We start from the raw sequence: 25,767 nt of genomic DNA on the forward strand, positions 1-25,767 counted from the left end.
ATAAGTATGACCTATATTCTTTGTTCCTAGATGTATATATTTATATTTAGCAGTATTAAAACACACATTGTTTGCTTGCTCCCAGTTTACCAAGTGATTCAGGTTGCTCTGAATCAGTAACCTGTCCTCTTCATTATTTACCTCTTTCCCAATTTTTATCTGTGATGATTTTATGTTTTCTTCCATTCACTGATAACACTGGAAACACACCCGATGGATAATGATTTTCCATTTACTATTACATTTTGAGACCTATCAGCTAGCCAGCTTTTAACCCATTTAATGTGTGCTTTGTTAATTTTATATAGTTTTAGTTTATTAATCAAAATATCACGTAGCACCAAGTCAAATGCCTGACAGAAGTCTAAAAATTTTATATCAACACTATTACTTTTATCAGCCAAACTTATAAACTTACAAAAGAGGTATCACGTTAGTTTGACATGATTTATTTTCCATAAACCCATGTTGATTGGCATTAATTATATTACCCTCCTTTAATTCTTTATTAATCGAGTTCCATATCAGCCACTCCATTATCTTGCCAGGGATTGATATCAGACTGAAAGGCCTATAATTACTCAGGTCATCCTGTTTACCCTTTTTAAATATTGATACAATACTAGCTTTCTTCCAGTCTTCTGGAACTTATGCAGAGCTCTAAGATTTTTTGAAAATTAACATTAATGGTTCAGCAAACTCCTCAGCCAGCTCTTCTAAAACTCTTAGATTCAAATTATCTGGACCTGCTGATTTACAATGGCTAACTCTAGTAGCTTCTGTTTAACAGTCTCCAGAGATACTAGAGGAATGGAAAGAGTGTTATCAAATGATATGACTATATCATCAGTTCCCCCCCCTAAATTCTCTTATTTCAGGGTTGATGGTGATCAGAAACATAGAAGAGGGTCAATATTGTGACCGACTCTGGTATATTGGAATAAAAGTATATAAATGTCAGTATGTGTATACATGAAAACAATATTTGCATCTCATGAATCCTCTTCCCCACCTCAATAAGGAAAATCAAACTATATTAGTTCCCTTACCTTCATAATGTTCACCAAGTCTGTCTGATAGTAGCGATCCTGGTGTGCATTAGCTGCTGCTAAAGTGAGAAGGTAGTCATTCCTTGCATGGGTAGCCTTTGAATTACACTCAGACCGCCGTGCTTTTAACTATATTTAAAAAAAAGGAAATCAAAATGTAAGGCAGCTGATTTTGTACTTTTATACTATGAGCAAAGCATTAAAAGATATATGGCTTTAGATGGGTTGTTATATGTGTTGCTGCTTTGAAGAATTTTTCTATTATTTGTATATATTCTTTATACAATTTTCAGTAGGCAAAATTCCAGCACAAATTTGTGAATGGCTGAACAGATTCATTACGTGCTTGTACTTGATTCTGGGGAAACATTCTGTACCAACTGGCCAGTTGTTATAAAGACAATATGCCTGATAAAATGTGAGGCCTCTCTAGATTCAAGATAACATTAGTTATGTGTCCCATGAAAGTGACATAATGCTTTACTGTAGTTTTACTGAGTAGATACTTATTCTGAAACTCACCTTTACACTTGCCTTCTGTAAGCTTATCCTTGACTGAAAAAGACTAAGCTTGGACCTGTATTAAAAGTCAATAGAATAAATTAATATCAGAATTTGTCTCTGGGACAGAAATGGGTTATCTGATAAGGAAGAGGTTTTCTTTTTGGGTTAAATAAATGCAGTAAAATAATTCAATAGCAATTTTTTAAGCTAAACATTTTATTTTTATATTTAAGAGTAAAAATTAGGGGTTTCAGGAAGTGGTTACACATGTTGAACAAGCTTATTTGCATAATCAGCCATCTTCACTGCATATTCTGAAATGTTTTGCGCAAATCTTACACTAATTTTCAAACGATTAAATACAACATGGCAGAAAGCTCTGGTAGCAACAGGAACTCACAAAATTCTTTTGTTGTTTGTTGCTTAATGGCTATTTGAAAGTCTTCCATTTGATAGCCAAGGTTGTAAACCTGAGCTATTTGCCTTCTAATGGGAAGCAATGTAAAATCACCAGCAATCTACTCAGGTTAGGTTAAGTGAGGTCTGCCCACAAATCATTTTTTAAAAGCAGGTGTTAGCCTAATTTTGAAACTTTGATCATAGGGTAGGAATCAGTTTGTATGGGCGTTTTTTTCCAGGTTAATCATTTAAAAAAAAGCCAGAGCCCATACAAGCATCTTAAGAACATCAGGCTTATTCGCAATGAGGTATGAAGGAAAGCTTACTTAAAATCATGAACACCTGAATTCTGAAACATTATTCTGTTTATACCATAGCAAGAAAAAAAATTGTGAAGCAGATAATATGAATAAATGTTTTAAATCAGATGATATCTAAGCTTTCTGACAAGCTATAAACCCTGAAGAGGTCAAAAAAATCAGTGTTCTCAGAAGGTGGGAGGGATAGCTCAGTGGTTGGAGCATTGGTCTGCTAAACCCAGGGTTGTGAGCTCAATCCTTGAAGGGGCCACTTAAGGATCTGGGGCAAAAATAAGTACTTGGCCCTGCTACTGAAGGCAGGGGGCTGGACTCAATAACCTTTCAGGGTCCCTTCCAGTTCTATGAGATAAATATAATATATGGAGATATACCTATTAAATAAAACATTATCCAATAACTGTAAATTTTACCTTGTGTTTTACCTCACTTTATGAGCAACAAGCATCCATAAATACCAACCAGAAGATGTTATTTGACTCCATTTCAAATGCCAACAGCTTTTGTTCTCTGTTGTACACAAAGAGAACATTACACGCTGTATTTTGGTAGAAGTGGAGTATCCTTCCACGGACAAAATTATTCCTGGTTAAAATAACTTTGTTCAATTTTTTAAAAAGCTTTCTAAAATTTCATATGTAAAACTGATAAACTCCCCCACAAACTTTAGCTATATTTGATTCTGATGATATGATATGATATATAACCATACCATCCCCACTGATAAATACATCCAGTACCCTCATTTAACTTCAGTACAGTTTTCCCACCAAGTCTACATTAGAAACTGGGTCTATATTAGAAACTTTAGCTGGGATAGTAATGTTGGCTAGAGTTTTTTAAATGACATTAAAATATTGGCAAAAGCCCTAGAGTATATGAGGTTGTGCCAGCATAAGAGGGCTTTTGCTTTAAAGTAAAACAGGATAAGCACTTTTGCCAAGATAAGTGTTGTATACACTGGAAGGGTTTGCCGATATAGCTATATTAATTTAAACCTGGCCTAAGTCTATTCTAAAGAAACTGGCAATTACCGTGATGCAATGTTACCACAAAAAGCCAATGTGCAAATATTGACTGTTTGGTATCTCAGGTGGAGGACAGAAGAGTAAGAAAAGGGATTCCACAATGACTGGTAGCTTCTATATTGGTTTTAAAAAGACCTCTGTCCCCAAGACACAATAGCTGTTCTATTTTAAGCAAAAAGACAAGGAAACACTGGGGTTTTGAGCTGCTAATTGAGGCCACGCAGACACCCTCCCCCCCGCCCAAGCAGGCCCGCAGATGGGGGGAGGGGAGGCAAAGGGGGCAACTGCCTGGGTGGACCCCAGGGCAACTAGGCGCGTGCAGCGTGGTACCAGTGGCACTGAAGGCAGCCAGCCGAGCATGTGGAAGTCCTGGCTGTATTGGGAAAAGAGCGTGCCCAGCACCACAGCTGGCAGCAGCTTCCTGGGCACCAGCCAGCACAGGCGCAGCACCGCCCGAATGTCAGACGGTCCTTTCTAGGGGGCCCATCGACTGTTCTGCCATGGGCAGAGCCGTCCCTAGGGTACAGTGAATTGAGGCTACCACTCCGGGCCCTGTGCTTTGGGGGCTCCTGCCAGCCGGCACGATTGACCAGTATGGTTGGTCCTGGAAGTGACAGATTCTTCACTTCCACCCTAGGCCTCACGCCCCCCTAGGTACAGCCCTGGAGCCTGGAATTGCTGTCAGCAGGCCTGCCCCTGAGTAAAACCCCAGGGAGCGAGGGCAGGAGAAGGAAAGCTCTACAAAGAGTGTTGGGCCTCCTACTGAAAGAGCAAGTAATTGGCCTCCAGGATCCAGGTTTCAAGCAGATCTCCTTGACCATTCAATATGAATGCCCTCTGCTTTCACAGCAACTTCAGGGCCCCTGGAGTACCTTCCAGCTCTCTGCTAACCTGGCTGTAGCGTGGCTTTTTCCACCCACCACCGTTTCTGGCATCCCCCTCAAGGGGAGCTCCACATTAAGGAGAGGTTTCTGGGGAAAAATTAAAGATTGCCTCAGGTTTCATTAAAGCCCTGTTGGGCTTCCCAAAAACATAAGAATTCTTGGATTCATGGAGGGCTCTCTAACCATGCCCTTTTACTGCCCACAATTTGAAAGTGATTAATAGTTGGTACTGTTACTCTTATTTTATTTTTTTGAAAATTAATGTGTTGCAAAAGGTATCCACAGGAACATTAGTTACCACCATCTCTGAACTCCCAGGTGAATTAGATTGTTCCAAGCTGTGTTTTTTTTCTGTACGATTTATGAATGGAGAAGGATACAATCCCTTACTCGTGATAAAATATTTTACATTTTTCCTGCTTTTTCTAAGATTTGCACTTGATTGTTAGTTGACTAATTGCATAAAGCTGTTTAAATTGTTTATAACATTCATCCAAACTTAGCTTTCCAAAACCCTCATACCACCAATGTTTTGGATAACTTTCAAGTTCCAATTAGAAAATAAAATATGCACCCAAAAAGCTGAATAATTATGTCAGTAAATTCTAGTATAAAAAGGATATCTAGAATTTGATAGTGTTTATGTTATACTCCCAGCCTTCATAAATTGCTCAATTAAGAAACTGGAGGAAAACAGCACTGTATACACAAGGCCAACTATTTGTACAAATCTGATGCAAACTGGATTTTATCTGCATGCAGAAGGCAGCCTTTTGCATATCATCTGATAGTCTGTCACTTTAACCTTTACAATACCAATGTGAGACCAGGCCAATTCCCCTAGCTCAACCTTTGATCTTCTGAGGAAGTAGGTGGACAGGGTATGATATTCCCACCCCCTCCAGCCAGTGTATGTCACCACCTCCAGAACTTTCCAGTTCCTGAATTGTGTGGAAAGAGCTCCCTGAAGAACATTTTTTTCCCTAAATAACTTGTTCTTAAAAATGAAAAAGAATAAAAGAAAATACCTCAAACTTTAAAGAGAAATGAGTGAGCATCCTTTTACATTAGCTTATAAAACACCCGTAACAGGTAATTACTTTCTTTTTAAAGATGCCAGGTACACAACTTTGCCATTCTTGGAGAACAAGTTTGAGGGATTTTTAAATAATAATAATAATAAAAAAAGTGATAAAATTGCAACAGGCTGTGAAAAAATACAGGCCAAAGCCCAAAATGGAAACATGCAAGTTATGTGTTTTAGTGAAAGGAAGGGCAAGATTATCTCCACAGGACAAGAGGTATGTGAAAGCTACAGCCTCAAAGATATAACCTCATAAAAACAAAACAAACACTTCCCAAACAATACTCAACTGTGAAGCAAGATGCACGCTTGATCAACAGGATGTATGAAAGCAAAGTCAGGCAACCCTCAACACAAGCTTATTCAGAGCTAGTATCCTGCTCTTCCAACAAAATGGAGTGTAATGATTAAGACAAACATGATATTTATACACACATATTTAATTATAGAGTTGCTATTATAAGAACATACTTGGCCTCAATATCAGCTTTTTCCCGCACTGCATGAGCCATCTGTTCAGTCTCAAAGTACTTCTTCTTGCTCTTAGCTAAATCTTTTACTGTCTCTTGTAATTCAGCCTGGATCTTTGTCAACTGGTCTACACACTGCAAAACAGAATACAACAAACAAGCTTATAATAGAATTAATATGATTGTACTATTATTGTTCAATAAATCTTGCACAGATCCATATGCTCTACAAGTTCTTTTAGGTTAACTATAGATTCAGTCCACCTTTCAAAATGAATCAAAACAAAGAACCAACATCTTTTTATCTCAATTGCTCTTAAAAAAAATTAGCAACCATTTAACTCATAAAGTTTAAAATATGTAGTGTTGTTGTAGCCGTGTTGGTCCCAGGATACAAGAGAGACAAGGTGATGAGGTACAGAGGTGAAAGTAAGCTGGTATGATCCAGTACAGCATACTGGCAAGAGCCGGTGTGCCGGACCAGACTGGCTTCCCCAGGCAGCGATTTAAAGGGCCCGGGGCTCCCAGCAGCGGCTGGAGTCCCGAGCTCTTTAAATTTCTGGCAGAGCCCTGCCAGGGGCAGCTCTAAGTATTTTGCCACCCCAAGCATGGCAGGCAGGCTGCCTTCGGTCCCCAGTCCTGTGGATTCGGTGGCACGCTTGCAGGAGGTTGGCCGACGCCGCGGGACCAGTGGACCCTCTGCAGGCATGCTGCCAAAAGCAACCTGCCTGCCGCCCTTGAGGCAACCGGCAGAGTGCCCCCTGCGGCTTGCTGTCCCAGGCACACGCTTGGTGTGCTGGTGCCTGGAGCTACCCCTGAGCCCTGCTGCCGGGAGCCCCGTGGCTCTGTCAGTGATTTAAAGGGCCCGGGGCTCCACTGTAGTAGCAGCGGCCGGGAGCCCTGGCCCTTTAAATCACCACCGGAGACCTGGCCCACTGCTGCTACCCTTATTCTTATGTTCTTATGAAAGCTCTTAATGGGGCAATTGCGTAGGGTTAAATTGGAAATTACTATCAAGCACAAAGACAACTTTCTTTATACCTAAAGCTTAAAAAAATCATAGCTTTTCATGGAGAGGTGAAATAAAAATGTCATCTGTTTGCATAGGTAAAATATAAGAATATAATCAGCATTGATAATGTACATTTTAATCTGACAGAAAACAGTATGTGGAGAAAAAGCAGGAATAGCAATGAAATTGTTCAATGGGAGAAAACACATACTGCCCCAGAAATAACTCAGAAGACATCAATGCCCAGAATTACATCCTGCTTCATAAAATAATAAATCCATGTTTTTATTTTCATTTAAACTACCTGTTCAACCTTGAGTAGGCAAGATTTGCGCACAAGTATTACAGTATATGGGTTTAAGTCCAGAGATATCTCAGAGTCTTTTTCACTTGTTTCAACAGACTTTGGATCAGACCCTATATCAGTGGTCCCCAACCTTTTTGTCTGGCGGGTGCCAGACGAAGGACCGTGGTGGCGGTGGAGCATTCGTTGAAATGCCGCCGAATTTCTGCGGCATTTCAGCAGCGACGCCTCTCAATGATGTCATTTACCACCAAGTGACATCATCGAGAGGCGTTGCCGCCAAAATGCCGCAGAAATTCGAGGGTGATGCTTCTTGATGACGCCGCTTGCTGCTGACAAGCATCATCACCGAGAGGCGTCGCCCGCAAATTTCTGCGGCATTTTGGCAGCAACGCCTCTCCATGATGCCGCTTGCAGCTGACAAGTGACATCATTGAGAAGCGTTGCCGCTGAAATGCCACCAAAATTCGGCGGCATTTCAGCGGATGCTCCACTGCTGGCCAGGACGTGGGAGCATTTAGATGCCCCCGCGGGCGTCATTGGGGACCCCTGCCCTATATGAACAACCCTATTATAGTAAAGCATTATGCATCTTCTCATTTATATGCAAACATTCTGACTTGTCCTTTGAATGCAGAAAAACGGTTGTGACAAAGTTTTGATGCCACAGTAGGACAATCATAAAAATGTATTTTTCAAAGATTCATTATTGTACTCAAAGACTTTCTACATTTCCTTTTTCACTATACTAATTATCAACAGGCTGTTTTGTAAACCCATATTCTTTCCTTTTTAATCAGCCTGGTGTTACCCTTTAAGTGTAACCATCCAAAGATGTAACATCATACTTCAGTTACATATTGTTAAAGGCAGAACAATTAACAACCATTTAAAAAAAACAAAAAAAACAACTATTGCCTGTCACCTGTAACAGTTACTTGATACAGATTTCAAGATCTGCTGTTATTAAATGTTAAAATGTCATGTATCCTGGTATAAAGTTGCGTTAAATTATACCACCCTCCTCTCAATACTGGCAGTTTTCAAATTCAACTTCCTTTCTGGCTGAAATCTGCACTGAATACAGGTTTAAGGAAAAAGTTCTATCAGTTCAAGAGAAAATATCCAACAGCAACAAAAATCTCAGGATATGTACAATCCTCTCTTCAAAATCTGCCGAGAATTCAAGTGCCTAGCAAGGAATTTTTAATGTATCCCTTCTTAACAGAAATCTGTTCTCCCACTAATACTCTGAGATTTCCTTCTGGCTAGTGGAAATGAAAATCCAGTCCATTCACATTAAAACCATCACCTCAAATGAGCAGACCAATGAAGTACAGACTTAATATAAAATTGATAGAATTTATGGAGAGTGCTGAATTCCTGTCTGAATGATTATTTTAGATTACTGGGATTTTGTTGCAATAATGATTAGAGTTAAGGTGCCTAAGCCCTTATATAGGCAGTTTTTCTTTAAAATATTTAAATCAAAACGAGAATATGTAAGACTTGACCATGTTCATACCTATATATATATATATATATATACACACACACATATAAAAATAAAATGAAGTAGAATGTGTAAGGAGCTTTATTGCTGAAGAGTAAAAACTTCACAGGAGAAAGAACTCCAAAAGTATTTGTTTGGGATGGGTTGTATACATATTAAAACCAAAGAATTTTTTAAAAGTATTTGAACTTTACTACCCAGAAATCCTAAAGAAAATTTTTGAAGAGCAATGAACAATGAGTTTATCTAAGTTAAAATCTGACACTGTACTATGTAGTCTCAGAGGAACAAAGGAACATAAACAGAGAAACAAAAATGCAAAGGTACTTAATCAGCATCTCAAACTGCCTCTTCCGGGGGTTTAATGAAGCCAAAGTAACTAACTCTATCTGCACTAGATAGAACATGATTTCCTCGAGTTATAGACTAATTCAAACATGCAAAAAACTGTGTTTACAGTTGGGAAGAGATGAGTTTTTGTTTCATTTTCTCTGTATCAATGATTTTTACCTCTATGTATACACCCTTGAAACTCCTGCATCTAACCTTCTAACTATTAAACTTTACAGATTTTTATCTGAAGTTGCCCGCAGTTGCTCTAATTTAGCATGATCAGGACCCAGGAAAAGCTGAGGTGAAGTTTCTTGTTGAGGGTCCCATTATCAAGGAGATAGAAGCTTGGGGGAAAAGATGTAGTAGATAAGACAGCATCTCAAGTGTCACTGTTTCAAGTTGAAGTTTACATTGATGTCTTCCAGTATGGTATCAGAAGTGCTTTACTTGCTCCAGATCTGAATTTCATTAGGTTTTTTAACCAGGACAGAGGTCAGAAATATCATAAGAACAACTGTGTGCTTAACTCTGTTTGGAAATCCAAGAAAACAACTGGCTCCCAGCAGATTATGTTGTACTTTATCCACACTTGCACTGTTTAAAACATTAATTTTGTTATGAAAATATTTAATTATGCTCTATAGTACATGCTTATTCTGAGCTATACAAAAAGTACAATGATCCTAGGCTCTCTCAGACTGGAAGTACTGCATCGTTCCTCCAAGGACTTGTCCCGCTAATTTAGAAGCAGTGAACAAATTCCAGAGGAAGCCACATCCAGCTCTCTTTAGCCAGAAGAACAGTTATCATGGCTTAAGGGTGAATGGTGAGGATGAAGTGACAGAGAAAGGGAACTCTTAAAAATACTACCACAAACTTTTAAAATAAAGACTTCCTTTCCTACCTCTGCCATTGGTTCATAAACTCCCTGAACTTCTAGTATTCATGGAAGCAGTAGCAGGAACCATTTACCAAACTAATTAAAACATGAGAAATTACCATATTTGTTGGAAAATTCCACAGAAAAATAAGCACATGTAATAAGAGTTTGAGCTCCAGAAAAATCAATGTCTCATATAGCGGGTGGACCACTACAGTAATCTCTCAAGGAACTGAAAACTGAGCTTATGATGAGACATGCATAAGTTTATACCCCATGCATCTGGAAAAGTTACAGTGTGGGATGTCAGCTCATTTTAGTTAAGAACACTGCAACTGTCACGTCTTTATTTGAGAGAGAAAGGAAAGATACAGGCTCTGGAGTACTCCAAATTAAACATGACAAACTCTGGGAAACAATGTAAATAAAAAACTTACCTGTCCTTCCCTTCTAAATGAGCAACATTCTTGTTACATGGCAAACTAAACATTTTCAACCACAAGCAGTTTTTTGGACAGTTGCAGTATGTGTTCAAACAGCACTCTCTCAACTTGACCTCCTGTCCCCTCTGCCTTTGGCCTATCTTATAGAGAGCACATCAGAGGGTAGCATTTTTGGTAACTTCTGGACACAAACTGCTCATTGCAATGCTGATATTTATACTCCGTGCTCCCTATTTAAAATGTCATTTTAGCAATCCTCAAATTACAACTACTCTCACCCCAAACTCCACTGAGGTCCATAATTAACTTCTCTTCATAATACACAGCTCATTAGAACATGAAAAATATTCAGCTTAAATGAACAAGAATTGCTGTATTTAAAAAGACATTTTAGATCATTTATAAAAGCAGATTCCACATACGGTGTAATTAAAAATATATTGAATACTGAACCATTCTCACTGCACACGTTAAGGTGTGAATCACATTAAAATTACAAGTTGAAAGCCTGTGCATTGGATGGGTGTAATTTGTAAAGTCATGTGTGTAAAAAGGCCAAAAACGGTTGATAACGTAAAAACTGGATGGTAACAGACTGTGAAGCCCAGCGATGATTGAACCTGGTGATATTCTAAACAAAAAAAGAGATTGCAAACACGCTTGTAGCTGTTTCCATCACATCAACCTTACTTTACAAGAGCATTTACTTTACAGACATTTTAGGCTGCAGAGTGATAACAGTGACAACTCCTGGAATCTTCTTATATTGCTGTAGTAAGTAATAAAACATTTTAAAATGAAAGTCAGTTTATTTTCTCTCTTAACTAAAAGATTGGGCCACCTGCATTGTATCTTCTAGAAATGATTTCCAAACTGGATACATGCTCCTCTTTTTCTTATATAGGCTCCTATTACCTCCCACCCCCATCCCGATTTTTCACACTTGCTGTCTGATAACCCTAAGTCTTCTCCACTTCCATAACATCTTTAGAAACTTCATGTGCCACTCCCTCAGGTTTAAAATGCACTGCAACTTAAAATCAGAGCCTATTCTACCGAAAACTCATTTGGAAAAAGTCAACACCACTTCCAAAGCAGACTATTTTTTCTATACTTGTGCCACTATTGGATCAATTCAATCTGATTGCCAAAGCATGAAGATAGATTTGCAAACGAGGTTTTTGACCCTCTTTACTTGACCCTCAAGAAGGGTGACCAGATGTCCCAATTTTGAAGGGACAGTCCAGTTTTTTGGGAACTTTTCTTAGAGACTCCTATTACCCCCCATCCCCGTCCCGTTTTCTCACAGTTGCTATCTGGTAACCCTACCCTCAAGTCAATTAAAAAACTTCATTCTGGAATATTTAGTCCATTATTATGAATAACTGGTTCAATACAAACTAACGGTTTAACTTCTACAAAGGAACACAGCTGAACAGGCAGAAACAGGTATACAGATTCTTTAGAAATATTTCTACTGTTCTGCAATCCCTACTAGTCTTGAACAACACACTTATAAACACAATAACTCTCAACAAAGAATACAAAGAAAAAAAGAGAGGAAATACCTTTTTTAACTGTTGTTCTTTAAAACACCTGACTGTCCTGGCAGGTTCAGAAATTAGGTTTCTGTAGTTTTCACAGATATTGAGCCGCGATTGGGCCACCTGCATTGTACCTTCTAGAAATGATTTCCAAACTGGATACATGCTCCTACAAACAACCAAACAAACAAACAAACAAACATTAAAAGATGGTGAGAAAGGGGAAAAAGGGAGACAGGAATATTTTACTTTTACTGCTACTAATAACTTATAAAACACTGTTAATGTATGCACTGCTTTACAGAGTAGGACACTCTTAGCAGCTGGCTTGCCCTTGCAGGGAGCCCTTGCTCTTTCCTGAGGCATGTGTGGGTACGGAGGCCTCTGCTCTCTCAGCGCCAGGGGAGCTTGGGAAGGTATCGATGCCACCCGAAGTTTGGGTCCCTACTGCTCCCAGGAGTCGGTGACAGATCCTTTAAGGGGCTAAGGGCCCCAACTTGGGAGGCTGGTTCATGTGGCTCTGGAGTGGCAGGGCAGCCCAAACTCGGCCTTGATGTCCCATGGCCTTTCTTGCCCAGTGCCGGGGAGCCAAGCGTCTTCATTTTATTTCTGGGCATTGGTGATGGGGGTGTGCTGTGCACCGAGGACGAGGTACTGGGTGAGTCTTGGTGGGACGGCTCAGAAGCCAGATAAAGGGCAGCCTCCATGAGGAGAGCTCGCAAACGAATATCCTGCTCTTTCTGAGTCCTGGGTCGAAAATGTTTACAAACAGAACCCTTTTTCTTCACATGTGATTCCCCAAGCAATTGAGGCAGTTGCTGTGGGGGGTCACTTACAGGCATAGGCCTGTTACAGTCCGCACAGGGCTTAAACCCCGGAGACTGCAGCATGCCCCGCCTGGGGAGAAGTCCCCACTGGGACTCTAACTTCTGACTCTTAACAACTACTTGACACGAACTACTGTAAACAACTATTTACAAGGCCCTACGGCTTGAAGTCTGTGCTAGCCCTTGCTATGCAAGGAAAGGCACACTGACTAACTACCACAGGCGGTAAGAAAGAACTGAGAGACGTAGGGCCAGTGGTGCCTGATATAACGACACATGAGTGCAGCACTCAAGAGAGCGCCACAGCCGGCCCTGTGGATACTGCTAAGACAAAAATTTCTGATGACTGCACACGTGGGCATGTGCACACCTACAATGGAATCAGCATGAGCAAGCACTCGAAGAACATTAATTTCAGCTACAGAAGACAGAATTCTTCATTGTTGTGTAGAATAATTACACAAATTGGCAATGTAAGAACAGCTATTTAAAAAGCCCCAATTGTTAAATTACCTATAATCACTTCGTTCATCTGTTTTTATTCCAGGCCAATCCTTCTTTAAGTATTGACTAGCCAACTTCTGAATGCCCTATAAAAAATAAAGAGACTGTGTTAAAAACAATAAGAGAATGTACTATAAAAAGGAGTTTCACTATAATAATCTCATATATAAATAAAAAAATCTGACATTTTAACAAATAACCCAGTAATCTATAATTTTAATAAACTAATGTAATACACAACAGTTCCTCTTTCCCCATCTATGTTTTTATATTTTTGCTTTGTATTGAGCTATGTTGACTCACTTTATTTGGTTTTATAGCAACGTTATTAGCTTTGTTTTATATATACTATCCTAATCCCTTTGTAGACAAATAAGAATTCATTAGAATATTCAACATGGAGAATATGTGCGACAGCAATAAATAGCATGAAATACATACAAATTCAGATGTTATGGATTAATAAAAAATATCTACTGTAATTATGTAAGTTATCCTAATAAAATAACAAATTTCTTATAGAAACTATAATAAAAAGTACACTACAATAAATATGTAACTAAACAATCCTCAGCTTAATATCAGATACTGGAAACAAATTTCTTTGACAAACAAACAAACAAGCAAACTACAGACCTGCAAGACAGTGAATGCCCTCAACTCTCATTGAACGTAAAGGGAGTTGAGGGAGCTTAATTCCTGACAGGATCAGGCCCTAATTTACAGTATCAATTTAAATGCCTATAAACTGGAGATTGAAACATACAGTTTACTTATAATTATTTATGCTATTTACTTTCTGCAACTTTCATCTTGGACACTGCACATCAATGACATCAGTTTCATTTTCAGGTTCTCAGTGCAGTTATGTTTGGTTTGCAAACACTGAAGGGGAATCTCTGGTATAAAAAAATAATCAGTTTCCTTGTAATTTAAAACGTATGGAACCATTTATATAGGTCTTATTGCATCTTCTAATGCAATCTAATTTTTGGACCAAATTTGATTCACAGTATCCCTTTAAATGTAGAAGCGGTCAACAGATTGGAGGAAAGCAGCTAGAGAAGGTTTTCTTTCCAAGATTTCCATCCCTCAGCTTCTGAACCTGCTCAACAGAACGTGTTGACATTTTACTTGATTGATTTCATGAGTTGAGTGCCATAGGAAGAATAAAGTGGCAAACAGAATACATGCCAACTCTGTTAGTATGTACAGACAATGGGTTTAATGAAACAAGTGGCAAAACTTCCTGTGGCAGCTGACATCCAGCATGATAAAGGCCAAATTACTGAATGAATATTAAAGTTAAGAGCACAGTTAGCTGAAAATGTATCAGCTACTTAAGGCAATTCATGCATAAGTTAAATGCAACAAATAATTATTTTGGACGCATAGGTAAAACAGAGCATAATTTGGCTTCCAGATATTCTATTGCCAGTGATGCATGAGATAGAAACAAACTTGAAGGTCAGAGAGCAGCATGAGGTTGTTGAACTGGTGATTTATTTCTGAACTGAGCACACATGACATGGAAATCTGTGAGGTAATCTGAATGTAAAGCTTCAAAAGTTTTGAGAAGGGCTGTCAAACTATTAAAAAGTTATTTGCAATTAATCACAGTTTTAATTGCACTGTTAAACAACAATGGAATACCAATTAAATTACATATTTTTGGATGTTTCCCTACACTTTCAAATATATTTATTTCAGTTAGAATGCAGAATACAAAGCATAAAGTGTTCACTTTATATTATTATTTTTTATTACATATATTTGCTCTGAAAAAAAAGAAACAAGTCGAAGCATGAAGGGGCACAGAAACGTTTAATGTATCTGGCATGTAAATACCTTGCAATGCTGGCTACAACAGTGCCATGCGAACACCTGTTCTCACTTTCAGGTGACATTGTAAATAAGTAATGGGCAGCATTATTTCCCATAAATGTAAACAAATTTGTTTGCCTTAGCGATTGACTGAAAAAGAAGTAGGACTGAGTGGACTTGTAAGCTCTAAAGTTTTACATCGTTTTGTTTTTAGTGCAGTTATGTAAAAAAAGATAATTCTACATTTGTAAGTTGCACTTTCATGATAAAAAGATTGCACTACAGTACTTGTACAAGTTGAATTGAAAAATACTGTTTCTTTTATCTTTTTTACAGTGCAAATATTTGTAATAAAAATAATACAAAATGAGCACTGTATACTTTGTATTCTGTGTTGTAATTGAAATAAATACATTTGAAAAGGTAGAACATCCAAAAATATTTATAATTAGTTTAAACTGTCATTTTATTATTAACATTGCGATTAAAACTGCAATTAATTTTTATAATTAAGTTACTTTGTTTTGAGTTAATCGCTTGCGTTAACGGCAATTAATTGACAGCCCTATTTTTGAGTCATTTTTCAGGGCAGAACCACACTTAAACAATATGCCCACTGCAGTCTTTACTCAGGTGGGTCTTTGTCTGGCTAGCTGGAAGAAAAGAGTTACCTGACAGCAGGTGGGGAAGCGGAATATTTACAGGGATGGATAAGAAGTGGTTTGGACCTGGTCAGGACAAGGTCATTGCATTTGCCCTTCCTGCTGATCAGAAGAGAGGCACGTATTTATATTCTATGCAGCCACAGAGAGGTCTGCTTTACCTCGATAAGACTGGCTGTGGCAAAATGTGATCTCAAGTCAGTTTTGCTATTACTGTCGATTCATCCTTCCAATTTTAGCCTGTTGGGTTTCTGTTTTAAGCGCTAGTTTTATTTCAAAAAGTCACTTCCAATGGAATTATCCATCTCCAGCTCACTATTTGAAAAATTCAGTACAACACAGAAATCAGTAGTGGTGCAGGAGTCAGTAAGAAAGGGACATGTTTACTGGATAAACTGGATTTGAAAATGATTTGAAGGAACATCACTTATGGGAGCTGAATAAGGTGGGTTTGGGGCTCCTATGTTCTCTCAGCAGGCAACCAACCCCCTCCTTTTCTTGGCCTCTTAAGGGAGCCGAGGAAGGGGGTTTGGGGCACCTATGTCTGGATCAGCAGGGCCCCCTGCTCCCTACACCATACAGTTTGTTACTGGGTACACCTAGATATTATAAGTGAATAAAATTGCAGACCAACTGAACTGCATCCACAGCTTCCTGACTTTCTTCCGATGTGGATGGACCATGTCAGTTCAATCCATAATTCTTTTACAAAAAATTATAAACTAGCAGTTCAAATAAAAGCAACATAATATATCTTTTAGAACATTTCATATAAAAACAGTAATTGTTGTAAGCAAATGTACTATTTTCAGCTAAACTAGTACAGTAAGTTCACATTCCTATTCAAAAAGACACATTCAGTAAACAGTGCAAGATCTTCCTTGTTCGTTTCTCAATGACACTTGCTGTTTTGCTTCTCAAAAGATCACCAGAACAAAGAATACCACTGTTCAGCTCAAGCTGGGAAACCTACTGATTGTTTAACCTTTGGCCCAGTCAGACTTAGCATGCAGTCTAGGAGTGTGCTCAGTGCTTGCTCACATTGCGCTCTTCTCTTAATTCAAGGAGTTGAGATTCTAATGTTTAAATTCAGGAAAAATCATTAAGAGACATCATAACTGAAGTCTACAGAATTGTCTGACTTGTAAATGATGTATCAAAAGGTTCATTATTTATCATTTTTATATAGTTTCATAGAGATGGATGGCTCTTCACTGGACAAACAGAGATTCTCTACAAGAGTTTACAACCTAAGGGCCTGAAGCCCGTTGAACTAAATGGCCCCATTGATTCAATTAACTTTGATCAGAGCTTAACTTAAGATCATTGGGACATGTTCATAATTCTAGTGACCAAAGCCAACAGTATCTGAAATATTATTTAATACTTATATAATCAAAGCATCAAGAAGTCCTATTAGGATTCCTACAACGCTGTGCAGACACTATACAAACACACACCATGCAAGCCATAGTTCTTGTTTCAAATACATCTTACAATCTTAGAAATATCAAAGCAAGTTTTACAAAGATATAATATTTATAAAAGTCTATATTTGCAAGACTGAATTTCCCAATCTGCATAAAAAGGACAATAAAGCTATTCAGAAAAAAGTCACTGCTGCCTTTCATGAAGCCGGCTTCACAGACAGAAGAGGTTTAGCTAACAAAATCCAAGTGTACTGGATCCATACATTAATCTGCTGTCCCACAGCGATTATTACTGCAATACAGTCCATTTCCACCAGGGTAGTATCTATCATAGCAAATGCATCAGATCTTCAGTAGATTTTAGATGGCTTTAACTATAAGATTTAAGTCAGTTCCATTTATTCATAAAAGTCTTAACAAAACACACTGGTTTCATGAGCAAGGATTACAATTTCTAATATGGGGGAGTAAAAACATTGTAATGGTCTTAATATATAGTGGAGCACAACAAAAACCAGGAGTAACCTCTGCTTGCAACATGTTGAAGATTCAAATGTGCAGTGCCTGGTGACTTTCAGCTTCCAACTTCAACTTCGTGGAAAGCAAACTCTCTTTTTTTTTTTTAAACGACAAACATAAAATAGTCTAAGCCTAGATTTCGAAGCTAGGAAATCCCATGTACATTTTCAATACTGGCTCCTTCTAGCAGTGTCTTGGTTTCACCCTCTGTAAAATGGAGATACTCTCATTTTTCAATTCTTCATGTCATAAATATGCCAATCTTTCCCTTTGGGAGGAATTTTAAGACTTTTTTCAAGCTCTGTACTTCATAAATTGCCATCTATAAGCCAGAGGGCAGTATGAAAAATGTGGATTAACCATGTGAGGTTACCCAAAGTAATGAATGTACTAGTTGGCATATTAGGGGTTAAGAGCTCAAGGTAAAATTCCTTCTACTTAAAGAAAAGAACATTACAATATCTACAAAATAGAAAGGCAAACTGATGTTTAATCTATATCGGAATAAGTTTCCAGTGCAGTCACCACTATTTAACTTTCCACGTCCCCTGATATTATCTAAGGAATTACATAGAACTATCTGAAAAATATCTAAACACTCCACAGAGAGGCTAACACTGGCCACATAAGGAGACAGAAAAACAATTGGAAACCATTTGCCATAAAAACAAAAGGATGGACATTAACCAGACTTTGCCATATTAAAGAAACAAACTAACTAATTAGAATAAACTGGATAACATGGGAGGAAAAGATGACGTTTCAGACATTTATTTTGGTACTCTCCCAAAACAAAAGAATATTGGGAATAAATCAGATCTTAAACACAAATGTAAACAATTACTTTCAAGAAGATCCCAAGATCTTTATTATTCAAGAGCTGAAAGATATTAAAGACTTTATTAACATACTTACTCTGGCAGTAATTAAACATAATTTTACATCTCTGGCAAGTAAGTTGAACATCAAGGATTGGGCACAATAAAAAACATGATGTACAAATCTCTGCCGTCAGCCTTACAAAAACAGTTCACATATAAGTGATGGCTCTAGAGGTGGAGTCATTGGGAGAGAGCAAGTTATCCATTAGCACCTGAGACATAACCATTGATCAATGGCAGAAAGCACTTTAGAGCCCACCTGAGGTAACTGTTGTGTTTCTGAAAGTACATAATAGGACAACGGCTGCCTCTCTTTTCTAGTATTAGGGGAATCACTTGAACAGGAAGGCATCTTTGTTCTGTTCAAAGCATTTCTTCTACGATTCCAATCTTTAATACGGAAGCTATCCCTGCTCATGAACAGTATCATGAAAAGAATAATTGGAAAGAGATGGGAAAAGGGTCAGGAGGCGGCAAGGAATGCTATTTTAGTTCAATGATCTCCAGCAGCCAGTGATTCAGTAATCTTTTCCAAGCATTGGCCCTGAATCAGTAATTGTAAAGAAAATAATCCTGTTTCTAAGACGTATGCATGCTTGTCAGTTTAGTTGGTCCTCAAGAGCAATGTCAGTCAAAGGACTTACTTGCAAAATATGTGACCTTATACTACTTTGGAATCATGTGGCACCACTCTATTTATTAAACACTGTACCTCAGGGCACGTACTATTTCTCCTCTGGCAGGAACAAGGCTACTCCCAATGCAACTCACTTCAGTAAACACTAGAAAAATTTGAAAGAAAGCTGTGCTTCTCAAAGCCTACAATTAAGAGCTTTCAGGTAGAAGCATCACTAGAAACACGCAATTTATTCTGCAGTGAAGTCACTAATATTTTTACTGAATTAAATCCTTGTTATCAGGCCAGGCCATTACTTAGACAGTTGACTAAAAAGATTCTTTACAAATATTGGGTAAGTTAGATGTTGGAAAATGCATCTGTCCATAAATGTAAATATAAAGCAGAGTAAAACTAACTTGGCTTCCATAATCACAGAAAGAGAGTGCTAGTAATAGATGGCTCCAAAACTAAATTCTACTATTAACTATTTAAGGCTGAAAAACACATGTGGCCAATTCCAAGGTTAGTGAAATAAACAAGAGGGAAAAAAATGTATAAAAACCAAAAACATAAGGGGACCAAAACTAGCGGTCAAAGCTTGCAGATGTAATAGACACTATAATGAAAAAAAAATCTAGTCAGAACAGTTGCCAGAAAGGATTCTATATGAATTAAGAGGGAAAAAATTAAAGGCAGAGAAGCATAAGAAACATTTTTTGACCTATATTTTACATAGCCATCTTTTATCAGTTTTCAAGATGATATATAAAGAACTTAGAAAAATTTGTGCAGGAAGAAGAGAAATTATTAACATTACTAAAGAGATCCAGACTACAGAAATGACAATAGTATGAGACAATACTAAACATGCTCTATTATCAAATTTGCCTTAAAATACACCAGACTTTTAAAAGCTACAGACAAACACAAACTGAAAATCTGCAATGAATATAGAAATGTGCTAGAAGGAAAAACAAGGAAACTACTGTCTAGTCAGTCTGATGTCTAACCTAAGCAAAATACTCATGACATTTACTAGTAAAAGAGTAGATACATTAACCTTAAAAGAATGGTGTATAAGAGTCCAATACCAGATTGTCTATGAAAAATCAGCCAAAACAAATCAAATAGTCTTCTTGGAAGCAATTTCTAATTCAGCAAATACAGCAGATATAGTACAGTGGACAGCAACAAAACATTCAGTATAGGGCTGCACAAACTTAACGAATTGGTTAATTAGCAGTGTGCCTGACAAAGAGAACTGATAGTATTAATTGTTAAGAACTTCAAGAGGGATCAGTGTGTTTAAAAATAGCTAGATAACATTAATGAGAATGATACAGGGAATATACCCAAAAAATACAAGCTGCAAACTGAAGGACAGATGTGGACTTTTGGCTCTGAGAAACAGTGATGTCTCAGGCATCAAAATGACCTATGGTACTAAACGCCTTATGTTCCTAGAATCCTTTATACAGTATATTGCACTTTCCACAAACAATTAAATAAGTCATTAAATCCCAAGAACACACACAAGTGCAAACAAACTGACGTTTGCCTGCGTGTACTGACCTAATGTTGAAACTACTTTCTTCCGTGTTAGGCAGGCATTACCTAACACTAACCATGGTCTAGTTATTTTACATACACCATAATGCACTTTCCATAAACAATTAAATAAGTCATTAAATCCCAAGAACACACACAAGTGCAAACAAACTGACGTTTGCCTGCATGTACTGACCTAATGTTGAAACTACTTTCTTCCGTGTTAGGGAGGCATTACCTAACACTAATCATGGTCTAGTTATTTTACATACACCATAATGACATCAAGGTCCATAGCCACATATGAAGGGTGGCTTGCCATAGGGTGCAGTACAGTTAAGTTTTAACAGCCTATGTCAGAGGGTAGGATCAAGTCGTTTGTGTTTATCAGAAAAGAATGGGAGATAGGCTTAGTAAATGGTAAGTAAGCTGACATGTGGAAGGATTTGGCTAGGGATGTGTCATGGAGGTATGCTTCTTCATTTCTTACCTCTCATCATATTAAATAAATATATGGTTGAGTAAACTAATTATGCTCCTGTTAAGAGCGTGAATAAATTGTTATATTTTTTAATTACAATGTACTTTGGACATTTTTGTGAATCCCTATATTTTTAATTATGATGGCGTATGAACATATTTGTTCACTTTAAAATTTAGTCACTGTAACATACATATCACTGAAAAAAAGGAGGGGAGTTTGAACATAAATAGGAGTTAACTTAAAGTGATAATGTGGAGGAATGTTGGCAGTAGATTTATTGTGTAAAATTTTTTAAACGGGATTATGTGACTTTCAATGATGTATATCAGGTGCTTTTGAAAACTGAACCTACCATTCTTCAAGAGCACTATGGGGGTGGTCGGGAATCTTGAAATTATGACCCTCTGAGCATATTTATTCGACTTGTTGTGTTTGCTTAACTATTTTTATTTAAATATAAATCAAAACTCTCAAGACAATAAAGACTGATTTAAAAGGACTTCTCTGGAATCTCAAGACACGAGGAATATTCCATTATTTAGTGAGCATTTTGCATGGGAAACATCAAACACTAAAAAAAAGCACAACTATTTTATAAAGGTATTATTACTGCAAATGTGAAAGTCTCAAAAGGCACGACAGTAGCGGCGGCTCCAGGCACCAGCGCTCAAGTGTGTGCCTGGGGCGGCAAGCCGCAGGGGGCAGCCTGCCGGTCCCTGTGAGGGCAGCAGTCAGGTTATCTTTGGTGGCATTCCTGTGGGAGGTCTGCCGGTCCCGTGGATTTGGTGGCAATTCAGCAGCAGGTACGCCGAAGCCACAGGACCGGCGGACCTCCCACAGGCATGCCGCCGAATCTGCAGGACCAGAGACCTCCCACAGGCAAGCTGCCAACGGCAGCCTGCCAGCCACGCTTGGGGCGGCAAAAAAGCTAGAGCCCCCTCTGCATGATAGGTATTGAAATCATGCCAAGTCTCCAAAAGTGAGGTACTCCACAAAATATTTATGGAAGCCTGTTCTTCCAAAAGTCAGCAATATAGTAATTCTTGAATCTGACTGTAATAGTCTAAAAGAGGTACAGTGTTCCGTAGAATGGTCTGAACTATTTTACAGAAGTAGAAATAATGGCTGGAAGCAATGCAATTTTCTCATTCTTCACAAATTGTGTTAGAATACATATTTTCCACTTTATTTTATATTGCCAAAAAAAAAATCGAACTTGTTTTATTCTGTAAAGATCTGCTGCTAGTTAATTCTGGAGGTGTCTTACTATTATTCACCTTTTGGTCTCTTCACAACTGAACAGGCTGGTATTTTACATCATGTGAACCTTTAAGTAGTTCCCACAGAATTACAAATCATTTATGTAGCCTCATGTTTTATGTGGTCCAGGCCTTACTTTCTTTCCATTCTGAAATGGCTGGCAAACAAGTTTTGCATATGCTGCCATCATGGAGAGGCTGTCAAATTGGTTAATACATTTAAGTTTCATTATTTAGAGGTTATTTTATCAGTTTCAATACATTTTCTGCTAAGTAATCAACATTAGAACCTATTTTTAGAGCTAGAATCAAATTAGGACTAGAGCTGGTAGAAATATTTTGTACTAATACTTGATTTCAAAAAAATGCAGTCTTAGGTTGACAAACTATTTGCAAATTTGATATGAATTTGCCAATAGTTTCAGCCAAAAAAATATAGGAGGTGGTATGGGAGGGGATACTACATTCACAAAGGACTTAGGCACCATTAGGCACTGTTTACAATATGAACAGAGGAATCCTTATACCCACTACCTTAGTGGTTAGGGCACTCACCTGTGATGCAAGACCCAGGTTCAAAACCCCACTCTGGAGCACAGACTTGAACTTAGGTCTTCCTATCTCCCATTTTAGTGTTCTAACTATCAGGCTATAGCAGGGGTTGGCAACCTTCTAGAAGTGGTGTACCGAGTCTTCATTTATTCACCCTAAGGTTTCGCATGCCAGTAATACATTTTAACGTTTTAGAAGGTCTCTTTCTATAAGTCTATAATATATAACTAAACTATTGTTGTATGTAAAATAAATAAGGTTTTTAAAATGTTTAAAAAGCTTCATTTAAAATTAAATTAAAATGCAGAGCCCTCTACACCAGTGGCCAGGACCCCAGCAGTGTGAGTGCCACTGAAAATCAGCTCCTGTGCCGTGTTCGGCATGCGTGCCATAAGTTGCCTATCCCGGGCTATAGAGTCATTCTCAGGCTATATCTACACTTAAAGCCACAGTAGCACTTTAGTGTAGACACCCACTGCAGAGAAAGAAATGGTAGCAGAGGCAGTAGCAAGGTTGAACGGGGATTAGGGCTGCATAGCTGTCTTTCTCAGGGGCATGGATTTCGCAGTGTAGACCAGCTCTCATGCTCTCTTGCTGGCCCAATGACTATTCTAGTATTTTATACCAAATGGAACAGCTTCTGCAGGAAAGATTGAGGGAGACACCCCAGAATACCCTAGAGTGGTCACGGCACTCACCTGGGAGGAGACATGGGTTCAAGTTCCTGCTCCAAAGTCAGCACAACCAATTCTGTGAATCTGACCCTTTGCTTTCATTAAAGATGTTTTAATTACCGAAAATTGAAATGACACTTTTGTTGATTTTTTTTTAATCAATTTTGGTTAAACCTAAACAGAATTAATGTTTGGTTAAACCTAAACACAATTACAGGGGAGGGATAGGTCAGTGGTTTGAGCATTGGCCCTGCTAAAGCCAGGGTTGTGAGTTCAATCCTTGAGGGGGCCACTTCGGGATCTGGGGCAAAAATCAGTACTTAGTCCTGCTAGTGAAGGCAGGGGGCTGGACTCAATGACCTTTCAAGGTCCCTTCCAGTTCTAGGAGATTGGTATAACTCCAATTATTATTATAATAATTTTTATTTTTCACATCCACCATTAAAAAAAAAGCAATTATTCACACAGCCCTAATTAAGACAGTCATGCCTAACAATATACTTTCTTTCCTTTGACTTTGCCATTTATTATTACATGCAGACAAAAACACCTGTCAAGGATAGTCTAGGTATACTTAATCCTGTGTCAGGATGAGGGAACAGATTGGATGATCTTTTGAAGTCCCTTCCAGCCCTACATGATTCTGCGATTCTCAATCAAGATGAAACATGTAACCAACCAAAATGTAATGTAAAGGGCTAGCAAGTCATTGTTTGAGGTGGTTTATAAGATTACAGCATGGCTGGATCAGATACTTTGACTTTTAAAATCCAAGAACAGCTGCCGTTTATGAATGCAAATAACATGCCTTCAATCAGTTTTACTGTTCTCCACATGCAACTATTAAGAGGCTATTCAAAACTTGCATTTAAGTTTTTTCTTGTCTTTCTAAATAGTTGATTAGAAAAGGTCCTTTCTTTTCTCAACCATATCTTCATGCACCTAACTTCCAAAAGATCTTATTTTGAACACTGTTGAAAGAAGTTAGATCCTCTACCATAATTCTTTCATGCAATATTATAAAAAATTAATTCTTCTCACTCTTAAGTGATTGCTTCTCCAACTATATGTGCTGACCCAATTGTTCTCCATCTCTAGTTACTATTAAATAAAGTACAAATTTTCATCAGTACTTCATAAAACACGTAATAAAACGAGAAGAATTAATCTGTGTACAGAGTTCTCTAGTGAACCATATCAATATGACAGTTCCATCACAGTGTCAGATTAAACCAACATATCACAAGGCATCCCAGGAGAGGTGGCATCCTATATGGGTCCTAATCCAGAGTTCTGTCTATATAAGCTACAACTTTAGCAGAAAACAGAAATAGAGCAAATAAAACATCCTCTGAGTCAAACTGCTGTGTAGCTCACTGCACAAAAGGATATCCTGTTAAGATCAAGCTAAAATGTTTAAATACAAAACAGATGTTGATGAGAACACTTAAGTACTTTATATAATACATTTAAATTATCCTGTGGGAGGCACAAGGCCAAATCTATCAAATGTAATAGTTGAAATGACAGTCATTTCCAAGTTTTGTTCAATGACCTCTCCCCCCTCTCCCCCGACAGGCTTATTTTCTTCAGACTAATACAATGCTTGCAGAGGTTGAAAGATTCTCTGTTTATTCTCAAGCCAATTTTTTGCATATTTAAATAAAGAAAATAACTGCACTTTACTAATACAGCCTGGTTCAATCATTAAGTTTAAAAGCTATTAGTTCAGTAGTTTCATTTTCTATTTTTATGACATGAACATATATACATACTAAAACTAGCCTTACATGGATCATGAAAATTTGTTAGACCAAGTACAATATCTACTTACACACTTGTATGTAGGTGACCATGATGATTCTGTGTGTCCAGACATCTGGGCCAGGATTGCCCAGTAGCATGAGGAAGGAGAGACCGAGCGCATGGGCGCGTGCATGTGGAACTTCTACGTGCCCTCCTTCCTACAGTCTGCATGAAGGGGTGGGACCAGTCTGCAGGCCAATTCCTTTGGAAAAAGAGCTGGGAGAAGTCAAAAGAGTGGGAGAAGCCACTTGCCTCACGTTTTGGTGCCTTTGTACCTGAGTCATAGCCTGCAGTCGTCTACCTGTTCCTCCACAGAGTAGGAGTCCCGTAAAACAACAACATCTCTTCTTTTTTGCCTTCTCTTTGCTAGTGAATTTTGTCCCCATAAAGGGGGATTAGAGTGCTCCTCTCATT

At 38.1% G+C, this 25,767-nt stretch overlaps 1 protein-coding gene across 1 annotated transcript in view; it reads right to left on the minus strand.

Annotated features, from left to right (window-relative positions):
• The window catches only part of FCHSD2 (FCH and double SH3 domains 2), a 263,587-nt gene that overhangs the window by 105,386 nt on the left and 132,434 nt on the right, over nt 1-25,767 (minus strand). Inside the window, exons 4-8 of the mRNA XM_032796414.2 lie at nt 13,105-13,181; nt 11,789-11,933; nt 5,737-5,870; nt 1,572-1,626; nt 1,050-1,178 (exon numbers count right to left, since the gene is read on the minus strand). Coding sequence (XP_032652305.1) covers nt 1,050-1,178; nt 1,572-1,626; nt 5,737-5,870; nt 11,789-11,933; nt 13,105-13,181 — 540 coding nt within the window. The remainder of the gene's footprint in view (nt 1-1,049; nt 1,179-1,571; nt 1,627-5,736; nt 5,871-11,788; nt 11,934-13,104; nt 13,182-25,767) is intronic.

Source organism: Chelonoidis abingdonii, chromosome 1 (genome assembly GCF_003597395.2).
Source record: "Chelonoidis abingdonii isolate Lonesome George chromosome 1, CheloAbing_2.0, whole genome shotgun sequence".
Classification (NCBI taxonomy): domain Eukaryota; kingdom Metazoa; phylum Chordata; order Testudines; family Testudinidae; genus Chelonoidis; species Chelonoidis abingdonii.